This window comes from Synchiropus splendidus, chromosome 19 (genome assembly GCF_027744825.2).
Source record: "Synchiropus splendidus isolate RoL2022-P1 chromosome 19, RoL_Sspl_1.0, whole genome shotgun sequence".
Lineage (NCBI taxonomy): Eukaryota > Metazoa > Chordata > Actinopteri > Syngnathiformes > Callionymidae > Synchiropus > Synchiropus splendidus.
Window position 1 is genome coordinate 16,612,308 of NC_071352.1, and position 22,028 is coordinate 16,634,335.

The following is a 22,028-nucleotide window of genomic DNA, read 5'->3' on the forward strand; positions in this document are numbered from 1 at the left end:
CCAGCTAAAACTAGAAGTTGGGAACAGCCAAAAGTAAAAGTGGTTCATTAAGGAAAAAGAGGCCAATGTGCACATCATCAGATGGATGTCCTCCGTCGAGTGGCTGCTGCTTACGCTCTTACCAGTAACGTATGGTGGAAAAATTAGGTATATTTCTTCTTGAAACAAGATTTCTGTTTTGAGACCAAATGAATAAATTCCAAGGCATATGGTATGTTTGTACATCTGGAAGCTACATATCTTCTTAGCTTAACTGTTCTGTGATTGACAGATTTAGGAGCGATCTGTGCTGATAACTTACAGCATGGCATTCTGGACACATTAAGTTTCCATGGAAACACTCATTCTTCCCACCTCCTCCCTACCTAAAAGTGGAAAGGCCGTCACGATATACAAAGTTTTCACCATCCTCGGGCACCTCAGCAGCCCTTAGGGTCACCGAGACATTCACGTGCCAGAGCAACTTCGAGGTGATGCTGGTCTCCACCCCAATTGCTGACAAAAACATTGATTTATTTGCTTTATTTATTCAAATCCAACAGAAATATTTTCAACTATCATGCAGACAAAGCAGCTGCGATGTAACAACAAGAGTAACGTTAAGGTAGATGGAACCGCCGTGCGACAAAAGTGAAGCATGAAGCGACAGGCAACGAGCAGGAGCGGTGTCGGCATGCTGCTCTGACAGGAGCCAGGTTTGGTGCAGTGAGGTCGGCAACCTCTCTGTTTCTTAAACGTAGAGATGGAAAGCATTTGAAAAAATGCCGACTTTCACTGTCGATTCTTGAGTTCCACTTCTCCAAGAGGCCACGGATCCAACAGGAGGCAAGATGGCTGCTGGCTGTTTCACCTCAATCTCTGATGACGGCTGCACAAGAACGTCCACACAGTCCCGCCCCTCGCTGTCAGAAGTCCCAGTCGTCCACATCCAGATGACTAAGACCGGACTCCAGACTTGCAAGGCCGGAGGCAGAGTCCTGCGACCGTGACTTCCTGAAGTTGGTCATCGGAGACACGGGACTCAGAAGCTCCGGCAGGGCCTCCGACGGACGCCATTTTATCTGAGGGGCAAAAAACATCAGTTACAATTGAAGGTTTTACGACTCGCCGGTAGTGAAATAGAGTCCCACCTGCTTGAAGAAGGGGTGACCTATCAGGGTGGTGGCCGAGGGTCTGCAGGTCACAAAGAAGAGGTTAAAGTACCTTTAAAGTGTCACCCATCGTGGTGTCAGGACGCGAACCTCTTCTCCGGGTCTCTCTGCAGACAGAGCTCTACAAAAGCGTGGAAATGAGAGGAGAAGGTCCGATTGTAAGGGTGAGCGGCTGACGACGACGACGACGCCTCCCCGTTGGAGGGCCGGGCCCCTCCGGCTCCGGAGCCCTCACAGATTCCAGAGTCTGCAGCAGAGCGAGACGGCTTCAAGGACAACTCCTCCGGAGGGATGGTGGTGGTGTCCAGAAGGCATGGAACCGTGCCATTCAGTTTCTCCAGAAGCATCTGTGAAGCCAGGTTTCAGGATGATCACTTCATGGATTTTCCTTATTCAGTTTCTATTGCATCCAATTTGAAACCTCGTGAATGCATTGAAAACAAGAGTCATCCGGTGTTGGCTCACCTGAGTGGCCGGCATGTCTTTGAAAGGAACGTGTCCATTGGCCAGTTCACAGGCGGTGATGCCCAGACTGTAGATGTCCGAGCGAGAGTCGTAGCCCTGCAGGTTCTGAAGGGAAACAACATTGACTTTCACTCCTGCTGAGGTGACGGTGGAGTGGAGTCGGCACCTGCTGCAGCACCTCCGGACTCAGCCAGGGCAAAACCTTGACGGCGTACTGGGGGAAGTCGTGGACCACTTTGGCTCTCTGACCGTGTCGGATCAGGCTGAAGATGCTGCGGAGGCCGGACATGCAGACCTGACCGTCGGCAGAGATCAGCACGTGGCTGGCCTTCACACTCCTGCACGGGAGGGAACACGCGGCGCTCAGTGACTGGCCTCATCTCTGCCTGCGTCAGCATGTACTACCTGTGCACGTATCCCATGTGGTGGATGTACTCCAGCGCCCGGAGCATGCCCAGCAGGATGTAGGCGATGGTCAGCTCGCTCATGCCGTCAGGGAAGTGAGAGCAGATGAGATCTCTGGCCGACCCTGGAGGAGACAGAAACTCACACTGACCGCTGCCCTCCTCTCATGTCAGCCGCATCTCTCTCACCATAAGCCATGAAGGGGGTGATGACCCACAGTTCGTTTTTGGCAATGAAGACAGTTTTATAGGGTAAAATGCTGTGGTGGTGGAACAGCTTGGACACTTGGAGTTCAGCCTGGCAGCGGGAGGAGAGTCGGATTAAGTGCCACTGTAACCAACAAACAAAGGTGACTTGTAGATCCAGACCTGGAGGTAGGTGACCATGTCGTTGGTGCAGGACTCCAGGTCGATGCATCTGATGGCCACATGTTCCCCAGTCAGAATGTACTGAGCCAAGTTCACCGTCATCAACCCATCCAGACCGCGACCTGAAACACAGCCGCTTTCAAAATACAAAATATTCGTCGTTCGCTGATGATATGGTGATTTGAAGTAGGTGAGGAATGAGATAGACGATGGAAGGAAGGTACATGTTGTGAAAGTATTTAGGCTCAATCATTTTGAGAGGTGGGAAGGGATGAAGGGAGGTGAAGAAGAGTGTCATGAAGCTTTATCAGAGGGACAGGAGGAGACATTTGGAGAAAATGTAATGAACCCAGAAGATCAGAACATGTGGAGAGAGGCGGTGAGATTAAGAAGAGCCATTACCTACCAAAGAGCTTTGTACCTACCAATGACGGTGAGCAGCTCATAGGCAGCGCTGTCAGGGGGGAAGCTGCTCATGGTGTCTGAGCGAGGGAGAGAGGTCAGACTCTCCCGACTCTCCTCATGGGCCTGAAGCAGCAAGAGGCAGAGAAGGGGAGCAAAGGTTGAGATGTGTAATTGAGCTCTGATCCAGGAGGCGAAACGTTAGCGTCACAGATTTCATTTTGGAAATCAAAACAAGTGATGTGAAGCGGTTCATCCCAGAGTTATTGAAAACAAGCGAACACTTCAGCAAAGCCCGCCATGCTGAAGCAATTCTAACACTGACCCGCTTTAGATGTCCAGCACAACGCAGAACTGTGAGGAAACTGTGCGACACATGAGCCACGGAAGCCTTCGTTCTCATCATTTGTGACCATGAAAGAAGCCAATAGACAAGATCCTGACTTGGTGACAGAACATTGGGTTCCAGTATGAGAGAAAAATCGCATTTTAAAAATTCATTTATAACCATCTCAACAGTATTGCTCCCATTCGACTGCACTGTTTCTTTCCACCTGTCCATATCATTTTATTTTTATTACAGCTGTCATTTTTGACATGAAACATTGATTGCTTTGATTCAAAGTGCATAATATAGTTTCACACAAAAACATAATTGCAATAGTTAAGAACTAGTGACATAAAAGGACCAATAATTAGTAGGTTTCTACCATTCTAAACAACAAATATGATATTACATGACAGTGTTTTCTCCAAATATTAGGTCATTTAATTTCAAACATATTCAAACAACCTCCTTATTTTAGGTAAAACACAGAAGAAATTCAAATAAAAATGTTTTGTCTCCTGCAAACACTACTTCAGTGACGGGTCACGCAGGCAGCAGAAGAAGACACTGACCTGCAGTGACAGATGTTGGCCACCATCAGAGTGACCCGCACTCTCAACATCCAGTTTGCACAAGATCAACAGTGGTCCAAAAATAAAGGACCCGGATGAGGGACTCCAAAATCCACCTTGTGCTCCAGCAATTTCAAAAAATGGCCTCTGAGCAACGTCCCGGTGACTCCAACAGATTTGAGTGGCAAGGCTTTCGCAGCAAAGCGTGTGTGGACGCTCATGCATACACAAATGTGCACAGCCTGGAGGTGTGTGTGATACAAACAGCACACACATGCATGGTTGCACATCGACAAAAGGTGGGATGGGAGTGCAGCGACTGAACTTACTTTCCTGGGAGAGAGTCCCTGAGCTGGTTCTGGAGCAGAGAGACCACGTCAGTCACATCATCACACAGAACGCAGCCGGCCACAAGTGAGCTTCAACGAAAACCAGGACACCTCCAACCAAGTGGCCTATTGCTCGTCCGTCCAATACTCACTGCCTTCTAAATCACAGACCTTGTCTTTCAAAATAAAGGACACCCGCACACACCTTTCATTTTACACTGTATCTGATAAGAATACAAAAGGGAAAACAATAGTATCACACTGCTAACATCAACATGGCAGGTGACGATGAGGTAAAGCAAATGGAGATTCACCCACAAGATGAAAATGATGTTGCAGCAATTTTTGAAAGATTTCCAGGCTTGATGGCGAATGGTCACCTGAATATTTTTAAAGAGGGCACAGAGGCAAGGATCCACGTAGTACCACAAGTACTTTGATTTGCAGTGGAAAAAAAATTCCACTTCAGTCTCTTGTTGCAAAATGGCAGCACCACAATTCAGACAAAACTCTCCAGCAACAGTCAAACCACTTGATGTCAAAACCTGTTTGATCCAAAGCTGGGACATTACAGAATGACTTAAACATTTGGAGTAAATCAAACTCATGGTCCAGTTTAAAAATAAAAAGGTAAATCAATGGTGTTCGCTGCATCAATGATTACTCACCTCCAAATAAGTCCAAATCTCGAAGACTCTCCACGCTCAGTTTCTCTGACACCCAGCGCTAATGATTGGCATTAAAAAGTGAGAGAGAATACTTCCGTTAGCGCCAAATACAGAACAACTGAACATTGACAGTAGTGTCTCCTTTATGATTCTGATTCTTAATTTTGTCGTGGTAGTTCAAGCAGGATGATTGATGATGTTTGTTGATGCCATAAAGTGGGAAGAACAGTGAAGGAAAGGCGGGCGGTATGAACTGGGATAAACAAATGGAAAATGACAGAGGCTGAGAACATTCACGCCGAACGAAACCACTCATTATGAGCCACACCATCGGGTGATAGACAGATGGGCCGACAAAGTCAAGTTTGCACTGAAACACTTACAAGAAAAGACATGGATCCTTGAGATGAAGTTTCATACAAAACACCGTCTGAATATATCTGTGGAAACAGACCGTTACATATGAGACGAATATTGACTATTTCACCTCACTAAAAGGTTGCACTACTAATTTCAAACCAACGTCAAATGTACTTTTTTGCATTTATTTGAACGACGTTGTTTTTAATTGAAAAATACCCACTGTGTGCGGTCGAGGTCACATTAAAATCCATTCTATGGAATTTCCACCTTCTGCTTTGCATAATTATTCTCACCACTCGTGAAATGGCTGCGATAACAAAAGACAATGATGCATCCTGGTGAAACTATAACCCTGCTGAGTGCTCGCTCTTGTTGTCACGAAGGAAAAGGTGCACGCTCAGACCATTAGCTCACCCGCTGCCACGCCTTTAGTTACCTTCATAAACATGCACCACATGAATTTAAGAAACAATCACAGCTTACCCGTTTCTTTTAAGTCAAGAATAATCTGGAAATATCTTCGCCTCGTTGTACATTTGTCTTTTCAGTGAGTCATCGTCCCTCAGTTTGTTGACAGCTCGGTTGATACAGCGTCGTGTCGCATATGGATTGCGTCATACTGAGCGTCGCCTAGATGACGTAGATGCCATAAGCGTCTTGCAATAAACAGCAGCTATCGGCGTCTGGACTGACCAGGTAAAGGAATTATCTGTAGGTAGCTCATGACTTACGTGTTTGAAACAATTTGTTGACCTCGTATTCGTTAAGAGATGCAGCTTTGCCTTCTTCTCTGCACGTCTGCGCACACACCCACATCCCGCGAGGCCTCCCAAGCTAACTAATGCTAATGACGTTCTCCGTCGTAAAACCTATAATGTCCGTTACATTTTGTAACGCCGTTATTTCAGTACGTTTACACATTCTGACACGTCCCTTATACTTCACGTCAATTTTCTTTGGCCTGTGTTTATCCCACACACGTTATTCGCGTCAGTCACCCGTTGCAGGCGTTGCTAAATATTTACAACTTGAAACGTGAAACGACTTGTGCTTAGTCACCGTCAACAGTTTGATTTCACTGAGCGGAAAATCATTCCGCTTAGGCTTCTGACTACATATATGTCGATCAATTTACTGTTTTCATTAACATCCTTCTTTGTTTGATAGTCATATGTTTCGTACTGTCTGCTTGCACTTTATATTCCCTCATATCTCGCAAAGACTTGAATATTGAAAACATGTTGCATGTTATTTTCAGTAGCTGATGTAAATATTGGTTTTCATTTGTGCAATCTTGTTGGATTTGTGTCGCCACAGTGCAGCAATGAATTGGAACAAAGGTGGACCGGGTGTTAAAAGAGGGTTTGGCTTTGGAGGGTTTGCTCTTGGAGGAAAAAAAGAGGAACCTCAACTACCCAACAAATCGCACACATCGTTTGTGCCAGCCGGATCCAGCAGCGGTTACGGGAAAGGCCAACAATTGCCATCATTTTACAAAATCGGCACCAAAAGAGCAAATTTTGATGAAGAAAATTCGTGAGTTTCTGCTGCAACGCCTATTGGCTTGTGGAATCAGAGCTTTACATCTTTGTTTTGTCCCCTCCATCAGATATTTTGAGGATGACGAAGAGGAGGCTGGCAGTAACGTGGATCTACCGTACATCCCAGCTGCAAACTCTCCCACACGGCAGCAGATGAAGTCTGGTGGAGACTCGGACAGCGAGGACGACCCGCTGGACGCCTTCATGGCAGAAGTGGAAGTACGACACCAAGCATTTCTCTTGGCTTTTTATTGCAGCCTGAAATGTTCTGTGAACGCTATCAAACCATATCTGTTCTTGTTTCAGAATCAAGCAGCCAAAGACATGCGGAAACTTGAGGAGATAGAGAAAAATTGTGCCAAGTAAGACCCCATCTCTGTTTATTCAAGTAGATTTATTATTTTTAACTTGTTACCAACTTCAAGTAAAATGGCCACCGTTTTGTCATAACTTAAGCGTTAAAGTCGAGCTGAAACCAAAACAATGTATTATTCCGCTGTGTGACGTTATGGGTTAGAATGTATGAGGGAGTCAAACACAGAAATACAGATTTCCACCATTACACTACTGTTAAAAACATTGGATTTCACCCGATGTTTGGTATTTTAGCTCGACTTTACTGATGCCAGCAGCTAGCTGTAACTCTTGAGGGGTGAGGGCTGACTTGGGTGTATGAACGAGTCGCAGGGAAGTTTTTTTTTCTCCGCTTTACATTTCAGGGGTATCCGAGATGACATTGAAGAGGAAGATGAACAAGTGAGTGAGCCCTCCAAGGTTTTTCATTTTCCACATCGCTGATCAGTGCGGTCTGCAGAACAAAGCATTCCCCCTCCCACCTACTCTCCCACCCTCTTCCCCCCTCTGTCCATGTTTGCTCCACATGTAGCAGCATTGTAATCATGTGTAGGGACTGGAAGAGCATGTTTTGTTGGAGTTGATTTGGTTAGCTATTCACATCATCCACACAGATGAGGTTTCATACATGCATTTATGAAATGTGAAGAGCAATTTATTTTTGGAAATAGTTGCTTTTGTTTTATTTACGAAAAGATTTCAAGTCCCCATTTGTGCAGCTTTAGTTCTAGATATAGTTGGGGCCTTACTGCTTTAGTTTATGCAAGCGCCCCCTACTGGTTGGTTTATTGTTGTTATATGGTTTTGCTGTGCTGTGTTTGTGTAAACTTGTGGATTTGTTTGATGCCCTAAAATGACAAGTATCACTCGGGTTCTAGAGGAAGATGCCTTTTATCCTTTTATTGAAACTCCTAAACATTGGTGAAGGGAGTGTGAGAGAATGCTTTATAAGAAGGTGTTTTTTTATTCTTTTTATGAAGCAGAAAGGCTTTTCACTTAGTGGATTTGCCCCATATCACTTGGATGGTTTGTTGTTTTTCCAGTTTGACATTGATCTGATACAGGCTGGAGAAGTCAAGTGTTTGACCTCCAGATGACCTCAGTCCTCTTCAAAATAAACCCAGAGACAGTTGAACACAGTCATGATGAAACTGCAGCAGTGTGGATGAGCTCTCTGGAATAGAACCTGGTTCTGCTCTGCAGCCTAGTTCTCCTGGTCACATGACCCCTTGTGCTCTCTGCAGGAAGCCTACTTTCGCTACATGGCTGAGAATCCCACGGCGGGCCTGAGCCAGGAGGAGGAGGATGAGAACGTTGAATATGACAGTGACGGGAACCCCATTCCCTCCACCACCAAGAAAATCATCATGCCCCTCCCTCCCATCGACCACTCCGAGGTACTTGTATATTTTCAGGATCAGCTGTGAATATCTGAGTGGAGTGGATAGAAGCGCCTTGTTTATTTGTGGCTAATTTCTCCTGTGTGTAAGATGTATCCACCTCATCTGTCTCGTAGATCGATTATCCTCCGTTCGAGAAAAACTTCTACAATGAGCACGAGGAGCTCAGCAGCCTGGTTGGTGCTCAGGTTCTGGAGCTGAGGAACAAGCTGAACCTGAGGGTACGTTCAGACTTCTCTTCGACATTGGTAGTTTGATAATCAGGTTAATGTTGACAGGTGTCTGGCGCCGCGCCCCCGAAACCCAGCACCAGCTTTGCCCACTTCAACTTCGACGAGCAGCTGATGCACCAGATCCGCAAGTCTGAGTACACGCAGCCCACCCCCATCCAGTGCCAGGTACGCCAGAGTCTGCACATGCTCCATCGGCTGTTGGACCGCCGGTGCTGAAAGGCCTGTCCTGGTTTAGGGCGTCCCCATTGCGCTCTCCGGACGAGACATGATCGGAATCGCCAAAACCGGCAGCGGCAAGACGGCAGCATTCATCTGGCCCATGTTGGTCCACATCATGGACCAGAAGGAGCTGCAGCCGGGAGAGGGGCCCATCGCAGTCATCGTGTGCCCCACCAGAGAGCTCTGTCAGCAGGTAGGTTTTAGAACGTTTGCTACCCGACCAGACGGAAAGTAGATTTGGCCGACTGAGCCTCTGGGTTTAAATACCTGCGCCGAGCTAATCCGGCTCGTGTTGACACCAAACCACTTAAGAGCTCAGCTGACGTGATGCTGGAACTGTGCCTCTGGTGGGAGGTCACTCACGAGGTCTGTTGTGTCTGAGTCCTGGTGATCAGTGCTGGCTCCCCTCTGACTGATGATGAGTCAGCTCTCCAGGTTACAAGCTCCACTGAAGTTACTTTGCCAGCATTAAAATACATTTTCCTTTAGCGTGGTGAGGTCACCCTGACCTGCACACACGTGCACCTGAGGAATTCTGATGTTATAAATATGCATCCGCCTGTCATCGAGTGAAGCATGAGGGACAAAAATGGATGTTGATGTGCGAGCAAAAATGCAGCAGCACCCACAGGCCAAAGGGAGTACTTTCTGTTGGTAGTTAGTATCATTCTGCATCACACTTTGAGTCACAGTCCATCAGGTTTCTGATTGCTGCCGCTTGTGTTGCAGATCCACGCTGAGTGCAAGCGTTTTGGAAAAGCCTATTCGCTGCGTTCCGTGGCTGTCTACGGAGGTGGCAGCATGTGGGAGCAGGCTAAAGCTCTGCAGGAGGGAGCCGAGATCGTCGTGTGCACGCCGGTGAGCGTTCACGCCCGAGTAGTGGCGCATCTGTAGCGCAGTTCCTCTGATCTGCCTGTGTGTGTGTGTGGACAGGGTCGGCTGATCGACCATGTCAAGAAGAAGGCCACGTCCCTGCAGAGAGTCACCTACCTGGTGTTCGACGAGGCCGACCGCATGTTTGATATGGGATTCGGTGCGTACAACGTCACGCTCCATCATGTTAGAAACCAGAGCTCTAACTTTCTCTTCCTGCAGAGTACCAGGTCCGCTCCATCGCCAGTCACGTGCGGCCCGACAGACAGAGTGAGTCTGCACTGATTTAGCACTGTCTGTTCCTGATGAGTCAGCGTTAATTTGGGCTCTCTGCTCCTCAGCTCTTCTGTTTAGTGCCACGTTTCGTAAGAAAATCGAGCGACTGGCCCGAGATATTCTGGTTGATCCTATTCGAGTGGTGCAGGGAGACATCGGAGAGGTCCGTGCCGCGGTCTGCTACTTTGACCCCTGCGTTAGCTGAGATGTTTGACCAGGTGTCTGATTTCCCTGCAGGCCAACGAGGACGTGACCCAGGTGGTGGAGATGCTGCCCAGTGGCACGGAAAAATGGACCTGGCTGACCCGGCGGCTGGTGGAGTTCACCTCGTCCGGCTCGGTGCTCATCTTTGTCACCAAGAAGGCCAACTCTGAGGAGCTGGCCACCAACCTGACCCAGGAGGGCTACAGTCTGGGTCTGCTTCACGGAGACATGGACCAGAGTGAGAGGAACAAGGTCATCAGTGACTTCAAGAAGAAGAACCTGCCCGTCCTGGTGGCCACCGATGTCGCCGGTCAGAACCGCACCTGCAGATTCAAGCTGTTTCCTCCTTTCCTCCTGACGCTCTGCTCCTCTGCAGCCCGAGGTCTGGACATCCCGTCCATCCGCACCGTGGTCAACTATGATGTGGCGCGAGACATCGACACGCACACCCACAGGATCGGCCGAACCGGTCGTGCTGGAGAAAAGGGTGTGGCTTACACTCTGCTGACCAGCAAGGACACATCATTCGCCGGTGACCTCGTGAGGAACCTGGAGGGAGCCAACCAAGCTGTCTCCAAAGAACTGATGGACCTGGCCATGCAGGTCTGTGAGGAGATGATCAGTGACAAAGGTGTTTTGTTCTTCTGTTCATGAGTGTTTGGTTTCTAGAATCCCTGGTTCAGAAAGTCCAGATTCAAAGGAGGTAAAGGAAAGAAGCTGAATATCGGTGGAGGAGGACTGGGGTACAAGGAGAGGCCGGGTTTGGGATCTGACAGCACTGTGAGTCACTGGAGAGTTCTGTGTTCAAGCGTCGCCAGTCACTGGACTGAGCTGTGAACAACTGATCTGGTACCAAAACACGTCTGTTTTAGGGAAGCGGCAGCAGCATCTTGTCCTCAACAAGCAGCTTTGAAGGGTTCAGCAAACCAGCGTCGGGAGCGATGGGAGACCGCATCTCTGCCATGAGACAGGCGTTCCAGGTACCGGCGGGTTCAGGAAACGCTTGCTTCGTAAAGGTCTTCTCTGTGTTGACCTGGTGTCTCGTCCTCCAGGCCCAGTACAAGAGTCACTTTGTTGCAGCGTCCAGTGGCCCACCCAAGCTCAGCACCAAGTCCAGCAGCACCTCGGGCTGGACCAGCGCTGGCAGCCTCAGCTCCGTCCCCACAGAATCGCACAGCAGCTCTGAACGGAGCGCCACCTTCAGCATGCCCGGCTTCACCAGTGCCGGCTCTCTGAGCTCGGTTCCGGCCAGTGCAGCCGGCACGGCGAACACCTTCGCACCGCCCGCCCCTCCGGCCCCTCCCTCACCCAGAGACAGCGCCCGGGACCGACATGGAGAAAGTCACCATCGGGACAGGAGTGAGCGCCACAGTGGTGAGGGCCGCCACGGTGACCGGGACCGCCATGGAGACAGAGAGCGTGACAGAGATCGCCACAGTGACCGAGATCGCCACAGCCGTCACGGAGACAGTCGCAACGGAGACGGAAGTAGGCGGGACAGAGAGGACAGGAGGAGTGAGAGGGAGGACAGGAGTGGTGAGGGGAGGGGCGACAGAAGCGACGATAGTTTTGCTGTCCCCGAACCGCCGAAGCGTAGAAAGAGCAGGTGGGACAACTAGAAGCAAAATACATATCTGAGGCATCATGTCTGAGCTCATGGTGAGAAGACAGGGGGCGCTAGAGAGGCCAAACCTGAAGACACAACTGTACATGAAGCATCACAAGTCGGAACATCAGAGCTGTGAAGTTTTCCGTTCGTTGTTTTCTGCTTCTAACTTTTTCTATCATTGCCAAGTGTTTAACGCGTTGACTCTGCAAGCGGTGCGTCGTGTTTGTGAGCTAGTCTGCGCTTTTGTTCACTTTTATTTCTCCACTGAGGTTGCAGGATGAAGTGTGTGTGGAAGAGAGTTCTGTCAGTGAAAGCTGTGTTTGGATTAAAATCTTTGACATCATGTTTGCTTCATCTCTGTATTTTATTATAAAAAAGGGGCTGATAATAATCCATTGATACATTTCTACATACATTACATTATTTAATTCCAATGGTATCTTTTTCGCCAGTTATCCATTCGATTGTTTAATTTAAGAGCCGTTATCGATTAAAACACTGACTAAAAATGTCGGTCAAAATGTTAATCACCAGGAGCGCTGCCTTTGTTTAATGATTGGTTGCTTCAGGGTCAATGTTCGTGGCTCGGATTTGTAAAGTGGAACGTTACCTAAGCAAACAAAGCTTTCCTCATAAGGCCACTCTAAATATCACTTCATAAAGGTATTAAAGCAAAAACTGCGCATCATGCTGAACAAACAGAAGGACGCATTGTTAAGTCACTAAGAACGTTTTGTTTTTTGTTAAAAAGCGCTAAAGGGACATAAATTTGGGACATAAAGCAGTTTTCCGACTCGCAGTGAACGCCTCGTTAAAAGCGGCCAGCCAATCACAGTCCACATCCTGCCGGAGAGAGAACGGTCTGTAAACCGAGTCAGCAGCGAGTCATAGAGCACCGACCGGCGCCGGGACCAGCATCCTCCTACTACTGCCGACTGTTCATCTGACCCGAGACCGCCGTCCACCACCGGTTCGCGAGCAAATCAACAGCCACCGCTGCTCCAAGAAGCCCAGATGGTGAGCGCCGCTCCGGGGTCCGCCGCCTCCCCCTCCCTCCCTCCCTCCTGCCGCTCGGTGCTGCTTTTTGTGGGTGAAGGTGATGGTGTCTTGTCGTTCACGCTGATTCCAACCCCGAAACCTGCCAGCCAACGCGAGGCTGCGACCCCGACAAAGAGGCGTCTGTCTGTGTAAACGTTATTTAAATGGCCGCTTGAAATGCCGCCGTCGTGTCGGTCGACGTGCTAACAGAGCGGCTCTTGTGGAACTGTGCTTCAGTGGGTTAGCTCGAATGCTAATTAAAGCTGCGAGGTGAATTGTGTGCAGTTGGTAAAACACAGCGTAAATCTCATTGTAGGAAGTGCATACGCCTGTGCTTTAAATATACACTCAAGTCAATTCTGAAACCATTCGCGGTCGTATGTTTCGGGTGCTTGTTTACGACTACAGATGTTTGTCTCGTTGTCGGCTGCCAACAAAGAGACAAACAGTTTGATTTGACACATTTCTTGTTTTTGGCTCATCATCAACATGGGTGAACTGACAAAACATGGCTCAAAGAAGACCTTTTAAATGGATAAACCATTTATTTTAATGTGCAAAAGAAAGGCTAACCTGTCACATTTCCCCCCCAAGGCCTGGAGTTTCACATGGTTTTGCAGGTGTGTTGTTGAGCAACACGTTAACTTGCTGTACCTATGAGGACCAGAGTTGCGGAAGCCAAATCAAACCTCTGTAAGCCGAAAGCCTGAAGATGCACTAAAGCTTTGTTGAAACACATGTTCAGTGCCTCCTCTGTGGGTTAATCTGGAAGCTGGCCTCATCTTCATTGATCTCCCTTCCGTCTCAACACGGGTTCTGAACTCTGACTCGTCCCTCTAGAACCTTCAGGTGATTTGGTTTACATGCACATTAGTGCCACTTGTTTGAGCCCATTTCTTGTTGACAAACCCTCACCATTGTTTGTTCACAACCTGCTGCCCAAACACAGTTTCCTCCATCCGGGTCAGCCAGCCACTGCCAGTCTGTCATTAGATCCCCGGCATATGGTGCTGAAGCTTAAGGACACCATCATTTTCATTTCCTGCCACTGTCACACCAGTTTCTCTCCACGTGGGCCCAGATCGACACCAGGCTGGGCTGGCACAGCAAACCAGGATTAGAAGTCTGTCGCCCAGACTGAAAGTAAATATAGACGTTGCAAGTTGCAGCAGGAGATGCTAATAATATCTGTTTTGGTTGGAGCATATGTTCGTGTTTCAGACCAACTATTGTCTTCAATAGCAGTAAAATCAGATTGTCGTCAGGAGCGCCATATGTCAGGGGCGGGGTGTCCTGCCTGCTGCGAGATGTGGACTTTAAAAATGGGTCGCCAGCAGGTCCAAGGCACATGGCTGCAGGGAAGCAGCGAGACCTGCGCTGGATCCAGTCTTTTGGCCTTTTGTCCAACGTACCAGTCCTGAACTTAATTGCCCTCCATTTACCGCAGCAGATGAATAGAGACGAGGAGCCCACTTCATTATCTGCCCTCATGTCAGTCTGTTTGTGGAGCTGGCCCAGTCGCAGGCCAACCTTTTGTTTGAGCTGGCTTGCGTGAGTGCTAATGTCGGTTTGAAGAGAATTAAGGCAAGATGAAGTGTGGTGTTTGAACCAGGAAGTGTTTGAACATTTTTTATTGTCAGATTAAATGAAAATGAATGCCACAATTGTTTGTTTGAGACATGTTATTGTTGTTGTTGAGTGCAACAGGATCCCTGAAACTTGGGCTCTAGGTCTCTCTCCCGGTAGCTGTTGCATGAATGAAACACCACCACGCACTTCAGGCTAGTGACTATCCCACAGTCAAAAGTATTTTCTGTCAGTGAGATTCAATTGAGTGTATCAGAGTCACTGTAGTCCCGGCACCGCCGTCTGCTAGCGGATTGTTTTTGGAAAAATATCATCTGTTGCAGATGTGCCCAACGGCGTGTGCATCTTCTGTTTTAGACTGGACATGTTCTCCTGAATTCCTGTCCTGGAGCTGTGTTCCTAAGCTAAACGTTCCTTCTGCTCCGGTCCGTGATAGCATCTGATCCTCTCACACCCCCAGGCTATGCTAGCTTTTAGAGCCGACTTTTTATTGCGGTCTCGATGAAAGGATGGAGCCATTGGAAGTAAAAATATGCCTTGCGCTTCTACAAGTCGACACAAGCTCCCTGTTACATGCTTTCGCAAGCCATCAGTGTCCGTGCCCCTTGAAATCCGAAGGCGACTCTAAACAAGGCAGCGGCTGCAAAACGGCTGAGAATCTCAGCAGACCTGGGTTGAGATCTTGATTGAGGTTACGAGCAGCTTGGTGTCCCTGATAAATCTCATCAATCAGCCCGTCCTTTGATCTTGTATTTTTGCAGAGCCTCTGTTTCAGTAAAGGTTTGCACAAGTTGGTCACAAAAGCTGAGAAAAGCTGGTGCTTATGATTCCGCTGCCATCGCTGCATCTACCCAAATGTTTTGGCCGTGGATGTTTTTGTCAAGAGGACTGGGTGCTAGCTGTGTAGCGCTTTGTAGCTAATGTGTACATTTCAAGTATGAGTTAATTCAACTTTGCGTGAAGTAAAAACATCGGCATGCGAGGCGACACCAAAAAATGACGAGGTGTCGGGAAGTGGTGAGCGCTGATGGTGAACTCTTACTTGCCTTCTATTGAGGAAGAGGGGTAAAGAAAAGTGACAAAAGAATGTGGGGGTGAAAACGGAAAACTTGGTTGTTTAACTTTGAACTACGTGCAGATTGTTGAGTGTTGTAGTCCTTGTCGATGGTCGTAGTCATCTAGGTATGGATGCTGAAGCGAACTTCAGAAAGGCACATGAGCACTTGAGTAGCCCTTTACACACACTTTCACATGTTCCGATTAATTGAGCTCCAGGGGCTGTCCGCCGCCGCAGACGGGAAGCTGACCACTAGACAATCAGCTGACTAAAGGGAAAGAAACAAGATGCCTCGAGTGTCTGCAGGAAAGTGCTCTGTTCTCTTCTTGCTTCAGGAAGCTGAAATGCAGAAGAGCCGTTGTGGCGGAGATATATGGGATGATCAAACATCCTCCTTTGGACTTGAAAACAGCTGTCGTCGGTTCAACACAGCAGACTCTACTACTTGGGTTTTGTCTCTTTATGTCGACTGTGGTCCAGAGCTGCTCTCATGTAGCTGTCAGTCACGCAAGAGCTCATATAATTACGACACATTCCTATTCAAACACTGTCAAGCTTGTATCCTGAAGGCCTCCCAACTGGGGAGCTGCTGAACACACTGCTGCTTGGTGGTGAAGAACTTGAGTGTGCCAGGGAGGCTGCTGAGTCAGGTGGTGTTGGAGGGGAACTCTTCCATAAGGCTAACTGCGTTTGCAAAGAGATGTGCGTGGATCCACGAATCCGGTCTGTGTTTTAGCTTTAGCCTGTGATGTGGTCGTGTCAGCAGGTATATCATGGTCTGCCTGAGAAGAACATTTAAACACTTAGTTTGCTCATGGCGTTTTGGGAGTCTGTGAGACGTTATTTCATTGTGATGTTTACAAAAGTCTATAAACGCCATCAGCATCTCCTCACCCGTCTCTCTGCTCTCTCTCTCACACACACACACACACACACACACACACACACACACACACACACACACACACACACACACACACACACACACACACACACACACACACACTCTTTCATGCTGGAGTCGTTGAGTCATGCAGCACTGCAGTTTATTTATATTGAAATCAAACAGCTTGTTGTCTTTCATGCCGACTGTCTTTTCCCTCACAGTCCAGAGGCCATGTAAACGCGGCGTCATGACTGTCTTGCCACCAAATTGCGAAGATGGGAGGAAGCCGCTCATGTCTTCACAACTTCCTGCTGCAATCGCTCTCCTGCACATGTACATATAAGGTCAAATAAGTCCCGCTTGGTGTGAGCCCACTTGTTTGTCAGTCAAACTCGGTCACTGTCCTGTGAGAGAGTGATCAGAGGAAGAGGGGGAAAGCCTGTGAGCTACCTACCGTTGATGACAGCTCAGGCCAGTCGTCTCCATCACACTGTTGTTTACATCCCACTCAGTGGCGGGTTCAGACTCTCCTGTCAAAAATAGCTTTGGTCTGCTCTTATTGAGTGAATGATCAGTCACATGGAGCTGGACTGTACTGTGTTGTGGTAGCCACTCAGTAGGTTTGCATGCAAAAGAATAGAGTAGTTAAATGCCAAAGTTATACGAGAAGATGAGTGTTGTTGTGAGCAGTGTCTTAAGATCAAGTGTGTAGGAGACTGCAGCAGATGGTTCTCTGGCTTGAGTCGTAGAGGAACATGTTGTATTGGTGTCCAAACATGTTTCCAAAGTGGTCAAGTGTGCAGGAGGCGGTCACCGCTAACAACCATGCCACTGTTGGCATCCACCAGCTCAAATCCTTCCCCTATACTGTTTAGCCAATCAGCGCAGGTTCTAGGACGCAGTGCTCATTGACTCCACATTCATTTATTTATTTTTTGTGATTATAATCGACATTGCAATGTAGTGGGATGAGATTTTCTAATCGTAAAGGCTGCAATTTCAAAGAGAAAAGTGAGCTGCGGGTCTGAAGCGATCTCCACAGGACCATGGTTTGAAAACCTGGCAACCCACTCCTCCACTTTCAGCAGTGACGGCACCATCTGATGACCCAAGATTGTCTGGACTGTCTGTCCCATGTCTCACACGTTTGCTCTTTGTTTGATAATGTGCCTCGTGGTGTCAAGTGAGATCATCAGTGCGCCCGGCTCCAACGCCGTGGTAGCTCTTGAGCGTCAAATATGATTCCAAGTCTGCACACAGTGTTGAATTTAGAAGATTTACTGGATCCATTTTGCTGTCCATCGACTGTCTCCCCGCTGGAGCGATCCTTTGGACTCCATATGAAAGCAGAACCTGGTCTAGACATGGAAAGAAATAGAAGCTGTGTGTGTCGTAGTTCTGGGGGTGGAGGTGCTCCTCATCCATGAATGGGTTTGTCAGTCATTGCATGTGGATTGAATCAGATTTTTTAATAAATAATTTCGTTCAATCGCAATACTGTCAAAATAAATCAAGACTTCTACCTTACTGTGGTCATTTTTTTTTTTATCAAGTGAAATTGAGACTAGTGTCCTTCGAGCTTCAAGAACTGGAGGTGTGGTTTCAGTACTCACAAGGACATGGATCAACCTCCAACTGTAGTTTTGACTCAGTTCTGTTGCTGATAGGGCTTGTGTGTGCCAACGTTATCCTGGTCTTCCTAAAGATACACTCGAACCACACATGAGGATACACATTGTCAAGGAACTGCAAGTCCCAGAACAAACAGACCTGCAAACAGAAGAGCAGCACTTGACTGACGCTCGCGGGCTGTGCTGCTGCTGTTGCTGCTGCTGTTGCTGCTGCTGTGGCGACCTCCTCTCGCTGCATCTCACAAGTGCACGGTGGACTCATGTCTTACCTGTGTGTGGTGGTTGGACCTGTTTGTCCTGCTCCAGGACGTCCCCTGATCCTCACCCTGCGGCCTCCGATCTCGTCAGCACGCAGAGGACTTTCAAACATGTCAGTAATTACACAGCAGCACTCACACCTACATCAGCTGAGGTCAGAAAGCCGGGGAAAAAACAACCTGGATCACGGCTGTATGTGACATTTTGAAATGTGACATGCAGCTCGAGGAACCGGCTGCCAGTGTTTTCTCAGAGAAAAGTGGTGGAATGTTGAAGGCTATTTTGAGCGCTGGATTCACATGAGCAGACAGAAGGCACCTGATCTCCACCGAGACAGATGGAGCTAGCGCAGGGAGGGAAGTTAATAACACAAGCCTGGAAACGGATCAAGTGATTGATAAAAGCACTTTTTATGTCCTTGCTGTCTTTCGTGGTTGCTTTTATCTGTTTTGGAAGCGTGAGTGGGAGGAAGTGGACGACGGAAACTGGCCCTCAGACTGATACTGGAGTTCCCGGCCAGGCAGATGGGAGGGGGAATGATGGACTCTGGGGTCACCATTGGGTTGTGGTGGACAGTAGGGATGGGCCATTCTCACACACTCTCACAGGCAGCGCTAATGCTAGGAGCCGCCATCAGTTAGGGACCATCAACAAATTCTAAAGCCTCAAAGTCTGAGTGACATCTTCAATGAGGTCATGGAAAACAAGCATTTTAGGAGAGCGAATTGTGACAAGCTTTTTCATCACACTAGAAGGACTAACAGTTTGGATCATGATCTGGAGAATAGACTCTGACTCCATGATCATTTCTTCACCTGATGGTTTCTAATGTTTCTTCAGTAGCATCTAGGAACTGTGTCCAGACTGCTCCATAGTTCAAGTCAACTGTTCAGAGACATGAGATACAGCAGACAGACGGCTCCATCGAACCCCTAAATAAACACCAGCGGCTTCTACCAGAGACCTGAAACATTGAGTTGCTCATCTCTGCACTGAGTTCACTGTTCTATTGAGACGTCAACAAACCATGATGTTGGAGACAAACTCCACTAATAACTTCCACCATAAAACAGTTTCAAGAGAGACTGTAGTGTCCAACATATGGAAAGCATTTATCATGATAACTTTTTTTTGTCCATATGGCACATCCCCCAGAGACAGTAAATGGAAGGAGTGCTTTTAGTGGTGGCTAGTTGTGTCTCAGAACAGACAGTTGAACTATAGTCTTTAATATGGCCAACTAGAATGTTGACCTCATCTACGTGATGGTCAGTCCAGGATAGCGCCGCTTTCCAATTGCGGTTTATTTGGAACACTGGGCTGTCATGTAACCATGGTCACCGTCGTGGGTTCCTGGTCAGTTCCCTGCATCCTGACCACGTTTATTGTCTTCCAGGACACCAGAAACTCTGAGGAGAAACCTGTCCAGAGATCAAAGGTAAGTCCCTTCAGACGGATCATTTGTTTTACCGCTCTGTCGGTTCTCAACTTGCAACCTTTGGTCTCCAGTCTTTCAGCTTCAAGACCCAAAAAGAGTTGTGCTCGTCATGTGAGAAGACGGTCTACCCCATGGAGAGATTGGTGGCCAACAACCTGGTCTTTCACTCCACTTGTTTCTGCTGCAAGCACTGCAACGCCAAACTGAGGTGAGTTGAGGCTCTGCGGTGCTACGTTGACACGTGACACAGTGGCACCTCAAACGCTTCAGCCAAGTCAGCGCTGCTTGCACTTCAATCTTAGCTAACACATCTGCATCTTGGCATTCACGATATGTTAACTGAGGACTCTTTCACGAGCATGGAACTTTGTTTTGATCTGAAAAAACCTGTTCATTTCAATGCTCTGTTTCAGCCTGGGTACCTTCGCCGCTCTCCAGGGGGAGTTCTACTGCAAACCGCACTTCCAGCAGCTGTTCAAGAGCAAAGGGAACTACGATGAGGGATTCGGACGCAAGCAGCACAAAGAGCTGTGGACCGCCAAGGAGACGGAAACCAAGACGGTTTAATGGCGTCCTCGCTGGCCCCGCCCCCCCGCTCCTCCACACCTCCACGACCACCCCCGGGACACTGTTTGAATCACTCACTAGCTTTTCTTTCCATGTGAACAGGTACAAGTCTTGGGCCACGCTGACCACTGACTGGCCCCGCCCCCTTTAGGTCCCCGGCTCCTGGCGTGGAGCTGGTACTTGATTGTGACCAAAAGCCTTCTCTGGTGTGGGGAGTTTTGTTTTGTTCTGTCATTCTGTCATTCTGGCTCCGTGCGTCTTTCGTTACAACAGCAGTACTCAGGTCAATTTCCAGGATCTCCCCCCTCTTCCTCTCTGTTTTTATTCCCAGCTCTGCGTCACCCCCTTTTCTGTCGAAGCACTTGGGTTTGAGCGGGCACCACCGAGTGCATCCCCTCTGAGCTGTTGCTGAGAACCGACCTGTACATAGCCGTGGTTTGTGATTTGTGAATATGTCGTCCTGCGCAGCACCAGAAAGTAAAGCCCCGCCCCTTAAAACTCTGATTCTAATAGATCAGTATTCACACTCATCTACCGTTATTTTAGGACCAAAGACGTTTGTCCTTGTAAATGTTGGCGGGATTGAGGTTTCATCTGGTTAAAATCGTTTCTTATCTTTTATAAAAGCTTCATGCCATGGTGAAGGCTTGTCTGTCTTGCCTCATGTCAACAAGTCTGTATCAAGACAGAAGCCATTTTCAGTGAATGGAAAGATGGTGAGCTGATATTTATCGCGCTGGCTCTTTCCATGTTGCTGGTATCATGATACGTTCATGGCTGGTGGATTCATTAGCATCGCTTTGAAAACAAATGTTGCAGTCTCACGGACTAAAATGGCTTGAAGTGAGTCCTAAAAAAATCCGGTTTGTCGAAGGTCACGCCGACTATGTTTACCAAGTGACATGTGAGTATTAGAGCAGTCGCTTTCAAATGAAAAACAGAACTGCATGGGAAAACATCGGCTCCCTGCTTGGCAAGCACAAGGAGATTTATCATTCTAAAGATATTTTTAGTCGACATGAAACATTCCTTTCTTGTTTGAAACTGAAAGACGTTCCGTCCCTCCTTGAGGCTAAATATACTTAAACGCCTGGACCTAATTGTTCCACGTCACCATGCATGCTGCATGCGAACCCCAGTGTTTGAAAACATTCCATCTGAAGCCTTTTTTTTTTATCTTTTTTTAAAATGGACTTCACTCCTGCATCATTTCATAGACTCAGTTTTTACTTCGCGCTGGTCTGAGTCTTGGACTGTTTAGTTCTCAAAGTAAAGCCTTATCGATCATGCCTTTTTTTTTTAAAGTAATAAACGTGGAATGACCCTCATGCAGCTGTGTCACTCCGCACGTTGATGCTGATTCTGTGGTGTGTGCGATGCTAAGTTTGTCGCCTGAATGCTCCAAGATCATGAGTGTTGTATCCAGATGCTGTCCCCGTCCTCCGCCAAGGTACAGGAGTCTATTGTTGAGCAGCGATGGTACACTTCACGCCGTGAGGCTTTCAAATGTTCCCTTCATTTGTGTGAACTGTTTTAAATGTGTTTTTACTTGACCTGTGGACGAGGTGGCCTTACAGCTCAAGGACTCGCTGAGACTTTCTGTCCCTGGACCATTTTTAAATTGGAGCGCTCGGTCATGACATCAGTCTTCACAATCATTTTGTGGATTTGAAATTTTGTCGGGTTTTTTTTTTTTTTTTACATGCTTTTGGAGAAAACATTAAAGCTGGTGTTTGGTTTTACCTTGTTGTGTGTGTGTGTTTATAGGGGATGCAGAGACATCTAGTGGTGCTTTTAGAAACTGCA

The 22,028-nt window shown here is 47.8% G+C and overlaps 3 protein-coding genes across 8 annotated transcripts; 2 read left to right on the plus strand and 1 right to left on the minus strand.

Annotated features, from left to right (window-relative positions):
* Positions 1–525: 525 nt before the first annotated feature.
* On the minus strand, positions 526–6,006 carry strada (STE20 related adaptor alpha). 4 transcript variants are annotated; one of them, XM_053851078.1, is made up of 14 exons: positions 5,783–6,006; positions 5,535–5,681; positions 5,072–5,128; positions 4,689–4,746; positions 4,021–4,049; positions 2,815–2,917; positions 2,390–2,511; positions 2,210–2,318; positions 2,022–2,145; positions 1,795–1,954; positions 1,617–1,721; positions 1,242–1,498; positions 1,131–1,173; positions 526–1,061 (listed from the first exon to the last, which is right to left on the minus strand). In XM_053851078.1, the coding sequence occupies exons 3-14, from the start codon at positions 5,081–5,083 to the stop codon at positions 906–908; spliced, it is 1,278 nt and encodes a 425-aa protein (XP_053707053.1). In that variant the 5' UTR covers positions 5,084–5,128; positions 5,535–5,681; positions 5,783–6,006; the 3' UTR covers positions 526–905. The 4 variants fall into 4 exon arrangements, with proteins under 4 accessions (XP_053707053.1, XP_053707051.1, XP_053707054.1 ...); XM_053851076.1 differs by having other exon boundaries at positions 1,783–1,954; positions 5,783–6,003; XM_053851079.1 differs by lacking the exon at positions 4,021–4,049 and having other exon boundaries at positions 1,783–1,954; positions 5,783–5,999.
* On the plus strand, positions 5,602–12,114 carry ddx42 (DEAD (Asp-Glu-Ala-Asp) box helicase 42). 3 transcript variants are annotated; one of them, XM_053850979.1, is made up of 18 exons: positions 5,602–5,747; positions 6,369–6,587; positions 6,661–6,811; positions 6,899–6,954; positions 7,312–7,348; positions 8,191–8,343; positions 8,463–8,567; positions 8,625–8,744; positions 8,815–8,991; positions 9,528–9,656; positions 9,732–9,831; positions 9,894–9,941; positions 10,013–10,110; positions 10,185–10,461; positions 10,528–10,754; positions 10,821–10,931; positions 11,024–11,131; positions 11,204–12,113. In XM_053850979.1, exons 2-18 carry the CDS (start codon positions 6,376–6,378, stop codon positions 11,768–11,770), a joined length of 2,676 nt encoding a protein of 891 aa, XP_053706954.1. In that variant the 5' UTR covers positions 5,602–5,747; positions 6,369–6,375; the 3' UTR covers positions 11,771–12,113. The 3 variants fall into 3 exon arrangements, with proteins under 3 accessions (XP_053706954.1, XP_053706955.1, XP_053706956.1); XM_053850980.1 differs by having other exon boundaries at positions 5,679–5,762; XM_053850981.1 differs by lacking the exons at positions 5,602–5,747; positions 6,369–6,587; positions 7,312–7,348 and having other exon boundaries at positions 6,725–6,811; positions 11,204–12,114.
* A 443-nt stretch (positions 12,115–12,557) lies between these two features.
* Positions 12,558–21,954, plus strand: limd2 (LIM domain containing 2). The gene is made up of 4 exons (XM_053851183.1): positions 12,558–12,777; positions 19,614–19,655; positions 19,727–19,863; positions 20,069–21,954. Exons 1-4 carry the CDS (start codon positions 12,775–12,777, stop codon positions 20,220–20,222), a joined length of 336 nt encoding a protein of 111 aa, XP_053707158.1. The 5' UTR covers positions 12,558–12,774; the 3' UTR covers positions 20,223–21,954.
* Positions 21,955–22,028: the final 74 nt, after the last annotated feature.